Genomic DNA, 15,307 nt, shown 5'->3' on the forward strand with positions numbered 1-15,307 from the left:
ACCCATTTGCAAAATAACTCTAAGTGCCAAGATACTGTATCACTTCTGGACAGCAGCTAAATTGCCAATTAGTAACTAGTTTGGGTATCTTGATACTACTTACAAGCATTAATTCAGACTTTGACCAATTAATAGTAAATGGTATCAATTAATCTTATTAATTTTTGTACAGAAGACTCTAACATACTAACAAATAACAAAGCATCTGAGTATAAAGCTGTTTTATACTCAACCTGCTCATACCCAAAGCAGAAAATATCTCTGTTATGCCTAATTGCACATGCCAAGAGCTCCAAATGCAAATCAAATATCACAGGAGACAGAGGACAGCCCTGCCTTGTACCCCACTCCAAACTAAAAAAAATCTTGAAAGAATTGCATTTGTCAACACTCATGACACAGAAGAGAGATATAAAATTCTAATCGATTTTAAAAATTTCTGTGGAAATCCAAATTTTTCCCAGGTCAAACATAAACTGCCAATATAATTTGTCAAACCCTTTCTCAGTGTCAAGTGAAATAATCACAGCTGAATCCATTCTTTTAGAATTCAAAATAATCAGATTTACTGCAAGCTTTAAATTATCTGCTCCCTGTCTCTGGGGAAATAAATTCCACTTGATCAGAATGGACTAATGTCTGTATCATGCACTGAAGTCTTTAGCCAAAATTGTCGTTAATATTTTAGCATCCTCATTAATTAAGGAAATTGGCCTATAATTTGCACAGCAGGTATGGTCTTTGCCAGATTTAGGGATGATATAAGCCTCATATAAAGAAATGGGTAAAGTCCCTGATCCAAAAGCCTTATGGTAAAGACAGAAAAGTTTAGGAGTCAAAAAGTCTAAGCGTGCCTTATACCATTCTATAGGCAAACCATCTGGCCCCAGAGCTTTCCCATTCTTCATATTCTCAATGACACACTTAACCTCTGCAAGCAGCTCCTTTTGCTGTGGAAGGCGCAACTCAAAAAAGAAATTTTCGAAGTGCATTACTGCGAGAGATATCTCTTGACTTGGAAAGATGGGCATAACTTAATTTAAGTACTTGGAGTAAGGTTAACATACTTAGGGCACAATCCTAAGTAGATAGACGGCCGCCTCCGACCTTAGAGGCGACCGCCTAGCCAAAGCAAGGCAGGAGAGACATGGGGGGATAGTTCCCTCTGCGCCTCTCCTGCCTTGCTCTTTTTCGCTAGACAACCATTTTCGGCTGTCTAGCGGCAGCGGGGCCGGCCGGGAGAGGAAGCTGCCGTATGACACATAGGATGTGTCATATACGCAGCTCCGCTCTCCCCACCTCGGAACGCCCCCTACCCTGCCCCTTTTCAGTCGGATGAGTGGGGAGGTCAGTTCTTCGGGAACCGACTTCAGAGCACAGGCTTCAAGGTCAGTTCCCGGCATAGACCATATCCTATGGCCCGCTAGACACTGTCTAGCGGCCACAGAATTGCTCTCTCCAGGTGAATGTCTTGCGATGGTAATTTATGTATTACATAGTATTCCTTTATATATTTCCCAAACATATTTTCACTGCAAATGCAGTTATCAATTAAAGAGAGCACATTTAATTTTCCAGATCTTAGTTTATATCATAAAGCTTATTCGTTAACCCGCACTAATGACTGGAAAACTATTTTGTCTTTTAATATTCCTCCATGGGTTTTGGAGTCAAACTACTTGGTTCCCCTTTCTGGCTGGATGGTGTTAGGATCTAGGTATATTAAAAGAAAGGAATAGCTCCACTACTAGCAGCAAGAGAGACTCGGAATTAAACGGCTCGTCAGCTGCAGTTTGATCCGTATTCTCATGCTAAATTAACTTTATGGGGGAATCCAGTTCTGAAAATAGAGAGACAACCTTTTATGTGGAGGAGTTGGGCTGATAATGGAATTTATACTTTAGAACAGCTAATAGGTTTGGATGGTTGATTTTTACCATTTTCAGTATTGTGGATTAGATATCATTTACCGTCTAGTGCTAGTTGGCAGTACATTCAGCTTCAGCATTTGTTAGAGTCTATGTACGGGCCATCAGTGATGAGTGCTTCAGCACTTCCTGCACTGCTGAAGGAATTAATTGGTTCCTTACAGAAAACTAAGCCCACAATAGCTGTTTATAAAAGTCTTTTGGAATGCAGTAAAGTAGATGTTCAGAAGGTCAGCGATGGATGGAATGAGGAATTGGAATGCTCTATACAGCCTAATCAATGGACAGTTGCCTTAGATTCCATATATACTATTTCTGTAGATTTAAAACTGAGACTGATTCAACAAAAAATAATGTTTTGTGTATAATGGACACCACAGAGGCTTGTTAAGAAGAAGCTGGCTAGCTCAACTAGATGTTGGCAATGTAATGAAGATAACGCCCCATTGAGGCATACGATGTGGGCTTGTCCTGTAATGGCTTGTTTTTGGTTGGAAGTTATCGCTCGTATAAATTTTGTTTTTGAAATGGTGGATGTACATGTGCTTTTAAATTACATCCCTGTGATGTGGGGATTAACAGCTGGACAGCAAAGTGGATACTGAGAGTCCTTAGAGTTGCAAAGAGATTTATACTTCAAGATTGGAAGGAAAAACACCCACTACCTATCACTCAGTGGACTGAAGATCTCACTGGTCTTGTTACATTTGGGCATAACTCCTACAACCATCAAAGTATGGATGCTTATTTAGATATATGGAGTGCTTATATTAATGTATATTATCGAAATAGAAGCGTTAAAACCTTTCAACCGCCGCGTGCATTTCCCCCTTTTTCGTATATCAAGGGAGATCTTAATGATTACTGTGTTTTGGTATGTTTTATGATATGATTTTCCCTCTTTTTAAAATTATTGTTGTATTGCAAAGAAAAACATTTTTTAAAAAGCAGGGGAAAACACTTATCTCGGATCAGCTGCTGATCCATAGCAGAAGGGGCAGGGCCAGAGGAAGAAGCAGCTGGACTAGATGGAGAACCGCAGAGGCCTTAACAAGCCCACGGGCCAGAGTTTCCCTATCCCTCTATACAGCACTACAGAAGTCTGAATTGTTATTAATATTGATTAACCCCTTGAACATGTCAACAACAAAAAAGCTCGGAACAACTGGGTTAAAGATTGCTGTCCCAGGAGCCCTGTTCATCTAAACAGCCTCAAAGATAGAGGCCTAGTTCTCACTGAGAGGCAAACCTGTTTCTTGGGCTGTACTACTTCAGACTGCAGGTGGAAGCTCACAAGACTGAATGCTCCTCCCTACAAAAAATAACCCCTGCACATAACAGGAAGATAGCTAAGCTTGAATCATTATTCCTGATGTGCTAGTTTTCTATATGCAGGAAATGTGGTATGGAGGAGCAATTCAATCATGTGAACTCCACTTGTGGTCTGCAGTGGTACAGCTGAAACATAGATTTTCCACCACAGTGAGAACTAGGCCAGAGTCACACATTTCCTCCTTCCCAAAGCATGGTAATTTCTGCTCCCCCTTGTGATGAGAATCACAAAAATTCCTTCATTACTGAGTTCCATGTAGGTATCACAATGGCATGTCCATGATTATCAACACACTCTGGGGAAAGGCAACTATATAGAGCCATATTAAGAGTGTGTGATAGACATGATTAAGACTCCCAATATGCCATCTATACTGTTTCAGTATCCATTTATTTATCCAAAATTCTTCATGATGACAGATGTTTTGTTTGTCCTACAAACAGAGACACAAATACCCAAAACACCTTGAACATGCTCACTATGACCAAGAGAATGTCCTCCCAATTCCATTGGGATCCAGTAATATGAGGCGGGGGGGAGGGGAACCAGCCCCCTCCCTGCCTCACTTCCCTCAAGTCATGCATCATTAAATGTCTTGCTTTCACAGCATCCATGTGCATAGTCCAACAACTATTTAACGAGTACCTTTTGATGTACAATGCATGGTATAAAAGGGCATTATGGCTATTTATTACATTTTTATATGGTCCAATAGCCAAAGCTCTCTAGGTGGTTCACAACAATTAAAACCATAAAATACAAGACAATAAAATACACATGATAAAATACAATGTAACAGTTTAAAACTACAATATAAAAATAATAATCAAACAGAAGTTAGCAGCAGTATGAAAATTTAGAATACCAGATATAAAATGAACTGAAAAACTAAAATGCCTGGAAGAATAAAAAATCTTCACCTGGCGCCAAAACAAACACAATGTAGGCACCAGGAGAACTTCTCTGGGAAGCTCATTCCACAACCAGGGTGCCACAGCAGACAAGGCCCTTTTCTTAGTAGCCACCCACCTCACTTCCTTTGGTGAGGGCTCCCAGGGAAGGACCAGTGAAGCTGATCTTAGGGTCCGCGGTCTTTGCATAGTTCTTATCTAGTGCACTGAACTTATCTATTCTCTGCACCTCCAATCAATACTTTACATTACCAGCATCTCAAAGCTAAGTTGGAGTTGCATATATCTCTCAAAGTTCCCAAAATGAAGAATGTATTTGGGAATCTACCTCAAGCCAGGGAAAAACCCATCCTCAAATAGAAAAAAAATCTACAGTCTCTGACCCTTGATTGCACAGGCTCGACAAGAAACCTTAAGGCACTGATGTCTGATAAGGAGTGTCTTATGAGTGTACATTTTTATCTTTTTAGTGTGGATTCCCCAGGATAGTCTGGAAATACTGTGGATTTTAACATAATTTCAGCAGGAATCAAACAAAAATAGAAATTATACTGCACTGTAGTTAAACCCAACAGTACACTGCAATTATAAATAATTCCTAGGATTTGTTCATAGAACTGCTATCTGGAAATCACATCATGTGGTTTTGCATTAAGCTTCTATATGCATCTGTACACACACATTGCACATTCAGTATAACGTCTAAGATGGCATATATGCATACCCTAAATTCCTAGAATTCTTGACTACACACCCTTCTTTTTAGGGAAAGGATAGTTGAGAGTGAACATACATGTGTATACCCTGCATCACACATTATGCCACTCACAACACAGGTTGCAATATCTCACCTGGTGTACAAGATTTCCAGACAGCAACTGTGTGAACTAGCCCCTAGTTTTTTGTTTTTAATTAGTTACAATATTTATATACCGCTCCACATCTAAACAGATTCCAGAGCAGTTCAACAGATTCTGGAGTGGTTCAATATAGTTCAATATTATGTATACAATTCTTCACAAGGCTCCTGTCAAGGCCTAGTAAGTTATACCCAAGATTGGACTAGAAGTAGCCTGGAAGGGTTTAGGGCCTATTTATTTAAGGGTTTAGGGCCTATTCAGCCTCTGAAATGTCAGAATCTGTGTGAACTTATCTCTGTCAGTGTTCTCAGAGCAGAGCCAGGGGGAGTCACCCAACTGCCTGCCCACCTGCTGGTCTGGCCTTGGCAGGCAGGGAGGCTGGAAGCTGGCCATGAGAACCTGACAGAGGAAGGATGGAGTTTGCAGAAGGGTTGCCCAGGTTGAAGCGTCACTGCTGGAGGGCTGAGCAGTGACACCCTGTTTAGACAGGGGCCTTGCTGAAAGGCTAAAGGCCCTTGTCTGTCAAGAGATCTGGAGGAGGTGTCTTACAGTCACGCTGTCCCTTTTAAGCTGATGCAAAGGCAAAGAGCCTTTGCTATGAACAACTCGTCTTCTACCCGAAGCTGTCTCTGTTTGGTTCCATCACTGTCTGGGCTGTTGGAGGCACTCTGCACATGGACTCTCCCTGAACTGGAACTTTGGATTGCTAAAGACTTGCCATGAAAAGTACTGTGAGGATTTCAAAGACTTCAACTCTTGTTTGCTGTGGATTGTGTGTCTTTGTTTGTTGTCAGCTCAGCATACTGGCAGGCTGGGTTTGATCTACGACTTTTGGACTTTCCTCTACCTGGATGCAGGCAGTGTGGAGTTACCAATGTGAAAGCACTGGCACAGAACTCCCTGCGTGTCTGGGTTTACCTTCCCCTGATCTTGACAGGCCTCAACCATGTAGCCTGGAGTTATCAACAAAAGATTCAAAGTTGGACTCTCAATGGGTGTGGTTTTGTTTCGGCCTTTCAAGAATGTATCCCTTGATTGCCTGAGGGGTCATTCCAGGAATCATTCCCATTCCTTGTCTGGGGTTTGGAACCCTGTGTATGGATTGCCTGGGTTAGGTAAGCCAGGAATCCAGAGTCCCTTCCCTTGTGTTCAGAACCATGGAGATGGCAACAGGGAAACCACATTGATGAAGATCTCAGTCACAGTAGGAGTGTTTAGCTTTGCTCTGTTCTGGAATTACATAGAGCCTATAGCTACTGACCATCAGCTATATGATTTCTGAAGAGTGTAACCATTAAGCTTTTGCCGTGGGATTTTCTGCAATAAAGAAATCTCACTGATTTGCGTGTCCAGTGTCAGACTGCCTGACAATGTGTGCTGGGGGGATTGGGAAGCCTGACAGCTCCCTACTATGGCTATATTCCATGAACAGTTTCTACATCGCCAATTCTCCCTATGATTCTTCTAAAATCTTACAGAGAACAGAGAAAGAGGGAAGAATTTATATTCTAGTAGTCAGTCAGTCATGTTTACTCTTCTAATCCAATGCCATTTTTAATATGGCATTGTATGCAACTTCTTTATTGAGAAGTGCAGGGCCTATCACTACAAGAGATGCAACAAGAATGAAGGGATATTATTACCTTCAAGAAAGGCACAAGGTAAGGTTGAGGTGAAGAATTAAGTTCCCGGTACAGCCTGCTGGTGAAATCTTCTGCTTCAATTTTCCCATCCTGTGGAATACATTTCAGATTCAGATTCTCTAGATAATGAACTATGGATATTAAGGCTTCATCTGTTTAAGCACACTAGATCTCTTAACATGATATTTCACTGGATAAATTAAAAGACTAACATTTATTTAAGGCATTTTCCCAAAAGGAAGCTACAAATCCAAACATAAAAATATGAACTTCACCTCTACTAGCAAGTCCAGTTAAACACATATTAAAATCCATCTGATCTGCTCCTATTTTCTGTGATCACACAGCTCACACGCTCCCTCTCCCCTTTCCTTCTTATGTAAGAAGAGGAGTCATTTCGCTTTTGCTGTAGAATAAATCACAGTTCTATGTTATGTTTGGACTCCAGGAACTGTGGTTTGTTCCAACTGAATTGTTAAAAATAAACCAAGATTAAACCATGGTTTTAGATCCTGGTTTGTTAAGTAACTTTGCTGAGAACAAATCACAGTTCACTGAATTCAAAATGCAATGCAAAAATGTGGTTTGTTCTACAGTGAAAGTGAAAGTTTTCACTCTCCCCCTCTTATGTGCAAAGGAAGTGGAGAAGGAAGAAGTTTGCCACAGCTCATTCCCAATCACCTATGCCTTGGTTTAGGTGGTCATCTGAGCCAATCTTGTGTTTGTCTTACCAGCAAGTTCTGGACTAGTTCTTTCACATTAGCTGCAGTCTCTGTAGACTGCTTTCCAGAAGAGGCCAGTTTTATTAACGTAGAGAGAAAATTTTTGCATTTCTTCACATTTTCCATGGTTTCCTGTTGGAGGGAAAGATAGGAAAGCAAAGTGAGAAAGGAAAAGATCTTAAAAATTGAATATATTTGAATTCTGCCTGAGCATTCTAGAACCCAGGTCAAGCCCATCATTTCACAACACTGCCATTCAAACATGTACTTAATCAGGGTTATGAATGTTCTGTGCATATTCAGAAACATACACATAATGTGGTATTGAGAGGAAGTCAGCTTCCTAAGAATCCTAGCCTTTTTTCCCTTTTCTTTTTTAAATGAATCCTGTTTCTGATCCTTATTACCACAAAGATTATGGTGTGCGGGCATGGGCCCTTAGTAGCCAAATAAGCTTTCCAGTAGTTATGGAGGGAGGGTGGTGGGGAGGTTTCAGAGCCCTGCACAGCTCTTTGCTTCTCCATCCATCTCTAGGAGTAGAATGAATTGTTTATAATCAGCAAAAATATGCGAAGTGCAATTTGCATACTTTACACAGGTCACAAAATTCAGCTTTTCCTGTCTCAGAAGTTAGGTGACTTTGGTGCAGAACCTGTATTTATTTATTTATTTATTTTCACATAGCGCATTTGCGGCCCAGTCATGTTTACCATAATTCCCACAAAGATTTATAGGATCACAGCATAACCAACTCACTTAGGCAGTTTCATACTCATAAGGTATATCATGGACCGAAACACTGTACCAGTGTGCAGTAATCAGTATGCCCATACTGAACATTTATTTGATGGCAATTAATGGATTCTTCTCTTGGGGAGCTGGCAAGATTTGGCTTTTGGCTTGCTGCTAACAGTCATCAGGATCTTACTGTGGCCGCAGTTGAGGTCGCTGTGGCTCCTTGCACTGTCCTCTGAGGCGTTCCAGTCTGCACAGCAGTTGCTGTTCCTAATGCTGTCGTTTGTGCAGGGCTACCCAGAACAATCTGAGGCTGCAACATACACAGATATTTGGCGATTATACAGAGAGTTACAAACAAAGGGAGAATGTATTGATGTCCATGACCTCCACAACAGGGTTAAAAAGTGTACTAAAAAAGAGATTCCTGCTCTGCTACCCCATGTGATGAAGTTTAATGAAATGACCACCAGGTGGCACAAAGCCCTGTACATTCAAAACCGAAAACCCTGGAATTTGATAAGAGAAGGCATGTGTTTTGCTTAAAAGGTAGAAGGCAGTAGAACACCGTACAAAGATGTGGATGCAATGGGTTATTGTCCAGCTAGTGCAGTTGCATAAAACTGTCTCACTCCTGCTTCTTAAGAATCAATTTTTATGCAATCAATTATTATAGGGGTACTCTGCACATGAACAGAACAGGCATAAGAGATTAATCGGGAGCAGAGGGGTCTTTTGCTTACATTTCACATCAGCAGCGCAAGACGGTAGCACCCAATCGATGAATGTCAAAGAGGAATTCCAATAACAGGTATAACTGGAAATGTACTGAATAACCCAATGAGTTTTAAGTTGTTAAAAGCTGTAATTCAAGGGGGGGGCTCAAATGTCTTATTGAGAAGTATAGTCACTACAAAAGATGCCTCTTCACTGGTTCCTTCTCTCTGATGGCTATCAAAAGTCTGAAGGATTATTTCACAAGGCTTAATCTGAACCAATTGCAACATCAGATGCATGAAATGGACTGAGAAGATGGAAGGCATGTGCGTATATATATATATATAGAGAGAGAGAGAGAGAGAGAGCGAGCGTGCTAGATTAAAGTGCATGACGAACCTACTGCAACGAGGTGACAGAACTACTACAACACACACCATGATAACTGGAGTATGACCACATTAAAGCACAAAAAGCTGGCAGGGAGACAGGCCGCAAATAAAGTATTTTTCACTATTATATTTCAATAGCTTTCAAGCGTCCTAACATCAGGAAATCCTTTCCAGATAAATTTGTCTGATGCAGACAATATCTACATACACTGCAGAGGTTTCTGGGTATGGCTAGGATCCACCCTCAGTTTGCATGCGATGCCAGCCAGGACCATAGTGTCTGACCATTGCCCCATGTAATCTAAGAATGCACTCTAGAAAGGGCCCAACAGTCCTGAGGCAGGATTCATGGAGAAAGGCTACCAATGGCTATTTGTCATGATGGCTGCATATTACCTCCAATATCAGTAGCAGTAGGCCTCTTAATACTAGTTGTTGGGAACCACAGGTGGGAGGGTGGTGTTGAGCTTATGACCTGCTTGTGAGGTTCCCATGGGCATCTGATTGGCCATGTGGTAACAAAGGGTAAAATCCAATGTAAGTCTTACTTAAAGTAGACCCACTGAAATGAACGGGGCTTGAGTTAGTCAACATCAGATGCATGGAGCTTAAGTCCCATTCATTTCATGAATGAAATTCATGACTATGACTTAGCTTCATGACTAGCTTAAGTCCCATTCATTTCATGAATGAAATTCATGACTATGACTTAGCTTCATGACTAGCTTAAGTCCCATTCATTTCAGTGGGTCTACTCTAATTAGGACTTACGTTGGATTTTACCCAGAATGCTGGACTAGATAGGCCTTTGTTCCGATCCAGCACACTCTTTTTATGCTCATTGTAGGGGAAGATCATTAATGGCAGACAAACTGTCTTTCAGGGAAGCTAATCCACCATTACCAATTGTCTTGTCAAGCTACCACCGTCAAACTTCCAAGATACCAAACTTTCCCATGAACACTCTTGTGAAGCCACCGCTCTAATGTAGCCTATTTTAAGGAAGGTGAAGTGCAGTCCTATGCATGTTTACTCAGAAGAAAAGCCCCATAATGTTCAGTGAGGCCCACACACATACTTTGGAGAATGCCCCTTTCAAATCAGTGAGATTTACTTCTGAATAAAGATGCATGGATTGTGCTGGAAAACAGATGGTTCACAGCTGAGGATGACATGTCTAGTTGTCTTGCATCTCCATCTGCCATTCCCATAAAAATGAAGGCTGCAATTTGGTACTCCTCTAATTGCCCACTTTAGCATTAGAAAGTATGTATACATGCCGGTTTTCATAAACTCACCTGAACTACAGGCGGCCTCTGTAACGTTGTTGTGGGTTGTACAGTTGTCTGTGCCTGAGACACTTGCTTGATTATAGTGGTCGGTGCCACCTGCCGAGCAATTATAGGCGTTCCAGGAGCCTGCAAAAAGAATCCCAGGTACAGTCACAGAGAAGCAGCTACATACAGATAAGTAAAGTTGTTCAGCTTAATCCAGCATTCTAAGAAAGTTGCAAGCACAAAATAATCAAGAAGGAGAAAAAAAAAAAGTAACTTTATGAAACTTGGCTTAAATTTAATTTCTCATCCTTTCTTTGGTTCCTCATCCTTCAAAGCAAGTCCACAACCTGACTGGCACAGTCATGATTTTGTGCTGTTCAACAACTCACAGATTGAAATCTGGTCCAGACTTTTCATGTACAGTCAGGGCCAGAAATATTGGAACAAGGATAACTGTTTTGGCAGTTGGCCCCTGTACACCACCACATTGAAGTTGAAAGGAAACACATCCAGATGGGAGCGAAGTCAGGACTTTCAGCCCTAATTCAAGGGGTTTGACAAAAGTGGGGCACTAACCATTCAGGAAGTACAGCCAGTGGCATACACACACACACACATCGTTGGTGGCTCATAAGTAATGGAACAAACCAACATCATTTCAAACTTAAGGATCAACTTTAATACCTGGATGAAAATCCTTTGCCGTCAATGACTGCCTGAAGTCTGGAACCCATGGACATGACCAAATGCTGAGTTTCCTCCTTCGAGATGCTTTGTCAGGCCTTTACTGAAGCTGCCTTCAGGGTCTTTCTGCCCTCAGTCTTGTCTTCAGTAAGGCAAAAGCATGCTCTATTGGGTTGAGATCAGGGGACTGACTTGGCCACTAAAGAACATCCCACTTTTTTGCCTTCAGAAACCCTTGGGTAGCTTTTGCTGTATGTTTTGGGTCATTATCCATCTGCAATATGAAGCAGCGTCCTATCAGTTTGGCAGCATTTGGCTGAATCTGAGCAGAAAGTATAGCCCTGTACACTTCAGAATTCATCCTGCTGCTTTGATCAGCAGTCAGGTCATCAATAAACGCCAGTGACCCGGTTCCACTGGTAGCCATACATGCCCATGCCATAACACTGCCTCTGCCATGTTTGACAGATGATGTGGTATGCTTTGGATCATGAGCTGTTCCTTTCCTTCTCCATACTTTTCTCTTCCCATCATTGGTTTCATCAGTCCAAAGAATCTTATTCCAGAACTGGGCAGGCTTTTTGAGGTGTTTGCTGGCAAAGGCTAATCCGGCCTTTCTGTTCTTGAGCATTATCAGTGGTTTGCAACTTGTTGAGAAGCCTCTGTATTTGCATTCATAAAGCCGTCTCTTGACTGTAGATGTTGACAATGACATGCCTACCTCTGCAAGAGCGTTCTTGACCTGCCTAGATGTTGTGAAAGGGTTCCTCTTCACCATGAGCAGAATTCTGCAGTCATCCACTTTAGTTGTCTTCCATGGTCTTCCAGGCCTTTTGCTGTTGCTGAGCTTGCCAGTTAATTCCTTCTTTTTCAGGATGTTCCAAACTGTTGTGTTGGCCACTCCCACTGTTTTTGCTATCTCTCTGATGGGTTTATTTTGTTTCTTCAGCCTAATGATGGCCTCCTTCACTCGCATGGACACCTCTTTGGACCTCATGTTGGGGGTTCGGGTGAAGAGCTACCAAATGCAAATGTAACACTCAGAACCACCTCCAGGCCTTTGATCTGCTTGATTGGTCATGGGGTACCCAGGAAACAGGCCACACCTGGCCATGCAACTGCTTGTCAGCCATTCGTTCCATTACTTATGAGCCACCAAGGATGGGGGCATGTGTATGCCACTGGCTGTCCTTCCTGAATGGTTAGTGCCCCACTTTTGTCAAACCCCTTGAATTACAGCTGAAAGTCCTGACTTTGCTCCCATCTGAGTATGCTTCCTTTCAACTTCAATGCGGTGGTGTACAGAGGCCAACTGCCAAAACAATTATCCTTGTTCCAGTATTTCTGGCCCTGACTGTATATTGAAAGAAAAGCTTTCATACATAAACAAATTCATAGCCTGCACAATCATGCAGAACATTACAAAAAACATGGACATTAAAATCTAAAGGGAGCTTTGGGGCAGAAATTCCAGTGGTCAGGGGATCAGAATTCAGTGTCCTGTGCAGCTTTGTAGAAGGTGGATTAAGGTCATTGCTTCTTTAAATAATACTCTGATTTTTTCATTGAGATGGCAACAGGCCAAAGCTTGGGGTGGGGGGCCTAGAGAAATGGGGGGAAGGAAGTGAAGGGAAGAAAGCCAGCAGGAAGAACTTCCGAGGGAGAGGAAAACTGGTGAATGAATGCACAAGAGGACAAGTCCATAATAGTCAGGCCTCTAGCATCACCGTAATGTCACAGACTTATAATTATCCTGATTGCAAAACTAATATGACAACTTAGATCTTTGCAGGACATTTTGTTAAAAAGAATCCAATGCAGGATGTAATTGGAGAAAAGTTTGACTCTGATCATCTGCATTATTGTTATATTCTAACATTAAAATTTAGAAGTGATGGGGGGGATAATTTCCCATCTGCTGGTGGAACCACACTGTTGGATCCAAGCCGTAAACTCAGATAGGAAGTTTAGGAAGGGGTAGAGATTCTGAAATTACATGGTTGCAATTTGCCTCAGAATATCCCATATGACACCCAGTGCAGAATCCAGTAGCTCAGGGCCAAACTAGATATTAATAGAGAGTCACCAACAGGTAGTGTTATTATTATTATTACTACTACTACTACTACAACTGTTAGAAACAGCCATGGGAGGGTGCAATTAAAGGAATGAATGTGTGTGTGTGTGTGTGCGCGCTTGCTTATTTATTTATTTATTTATGGAATTTATACCCTGCCCTTTTACAGCCAACTGGAATTCCCAGAACAACTTACAAAAGAATAAAAATACAAATATTACAAAAACATCTAAAACATCTAAAACAAACAAAACAATAAAAACTTACAGCGGTACAAAAGAGTTTAAAAAATTTAAAAGTTAGCAACATTAGAAAAGGGTGGGAAGGACTTTAGCCTGATTAACCCTTTCCCCTTGGGGCATTTTCCCATTCAAAACTGCATTCACACATCCCAAACTGCTTTTTTACCTGTCCTGGAGAAGGAGATATATTTTTTCCACCTGCAGGTAGAAAAGTAGCTGGGGTGGGGTGGGGTGGGGTGCAATTCAGACGCACAACCAGTGAGGAGAGGGTAAAGCAACTCCTGTCCTCCCACTCCCCATTTATTCCCTCCTGATAGCAGCTTCCTTTGGCTGCTTTTTATTTAAAAAAAACAAATAAAGAAACACATTGATAGACTGTTGCATGCATCACCCATGTAATAGGTGCCTGCAGGAGAGCCAGGGCCTGAAGGAGAAGCCACCACCACCACCGCTGCCGCTGCCGCCGCCACCACCACCACCAGGCCTTCCCTGTAGACTTCTGCCTGGCAGACTGCCAGTCCCTGCAGGACCAGGCCCCCAGGTACTGAGCCAGCTGTGCTGCTCCACCTGCCCCTCCCTGGAGGGGCTACATAAGCTGGCTGGCTGAGGTGGCCTGGGAGAGCCAGGGCCTGCAGGAGAAGCCGCCGCCGCCGCCGCCGCCGCCGCCGCCGCCGCCACCACCACCACCACCACCACCACCACCACCACCACCACCAGGCCTTCCCTGTGGACTCCTGCCTGGCATTATTTTTAAGGGGATTTTAATTGTTTTGTTTGTTTTGTTTGGGGGGGGGATTTTGTTGTGTTTTTAGGGGTGGGTAGCCTGCCTGATAGGCGGGAGTGAGGGGGCATGTGTCCACCTGATGGAGGCAGTGGGGGGAGTGTTGGGGGCCAGAACATACCGAGGCTGGGCGGCAGGCGCTGGCACAGCGTTAGGGGCAGGCCATGCCAGGTAAGGGGAACAAGGGAGAGATGTGTAATATCTGTCCCCTGCTCCGGGCCTGTCCAGAGCCAAAGGATGGCTGGGGGAGGCGTGACCCCATCTTCTGGCCTTCGTTTGCTGCTCTTCAATGCCAGGTCTGTTACCCAGAAAACCTCCCTCATCCATGACATGATCCTGGATGAGGGTGCAGACCTGGCATGTATTACGGAGACTTGGCTGGCCGAGGCTGCTGCTCCAACCCTTGCAGCCATGTGTCCAGCTGGATTTTCGTATGCACAGCAGCCGAGGGCTGGGGATCGGGGAGGGGGAGTGGCTGTTATCTACCGAGAGTCCTTGGTCTTCACCAGACCCCCACTCCGGGAGACCAAGGTTGCTGAGTGCATGTACTGGAGGTTGGGCCTGAAGGGCAGTCTGGGGATTCTGCTTGTGTACCGTCCACCCCGCTGCACGACTGACTCCCTGGCCGAGGTGCTTGAGGTGGTCTCTGATGTGCGTGTACAGTCTCCTAACTTATTGGTGTTGGGGGACTTCAACGTACATTCAGAGGCCATCCTCACAGGGGCACCTCGGGACTTCATGGAGACCATGGCCTCCTGAGAGCTGCACCATATTCTAACTGGGCCCACCCATGTAGCCGGTCATGCACTAGACCTTGTGTTTGTTTCTGGAGAAGCGGGGAGTGATCTAGAAGTCGGGGGTATATCCACCACCCCCTTGTCATGGTCAGATCACTATCTGGTGATGTTGGACTTCTCGGTTCCACAACCCCTCCGCAGGGGTGGAGGACCCATTAAAATGGTCCGCCCCAGGCGTCTTATGGATCCAAATGGATTCCTGAACGCG

At 43.2% G+C, this 15,307-nt stretch overlaps 1 protein-coding gene across 5 annotated transcripts in view; it reads right to left on the reverse strand.

Moving 5' to 3' along the window:
• TAF4 (TATA-box binding protein associated factor 4) overlaps positions 1-15,307 on the reverse strand; it is a 109,300-nt gene that overhangs the window by 36,665 nt on the left and 57,328 nt on the right. For all 5 annotated transcript variants that reach the window (XM_084854318.1, XM_084854315.1, XM_084854316.1 and 2 more), the window contains exons 4-7: positions 10,540-10,659; positions 8,326-8,445; positions 7,407-7,529; positions 6,676-6,765 (exon numbers count right to left, since the gene is read on the reverse strand). In XM_084854318.1, coding sequence (XP_084710444.1) covers positions 6,676-6,765; positions 7,407-7,529; positions 8,326-8,445; positions 10,540-10,659 — 453 coding nt within the window. The remainder of the gene's footprint in view (positions 1-6,675; positions 6,766-7,406; positions 7,530-8,325; positions 8,446-10,539; positions 10,660-15,307) is intronic.

The sequence above is a fragment of the Heloderma suspectum genome, chromosome 4, assembly GCF_057233095.1.
Source record: "Heloderma suspectum isolate Gila_16-S chromosome 4, 16-S_ref, whole genome shotgun sequence".
NCBI classification, from domain to species: Eukaryota; Metazoa; Chordata; class Lepidosauria; order Squamata; family Helodermatidae; genus Heloderma; species Heloderma suspectum.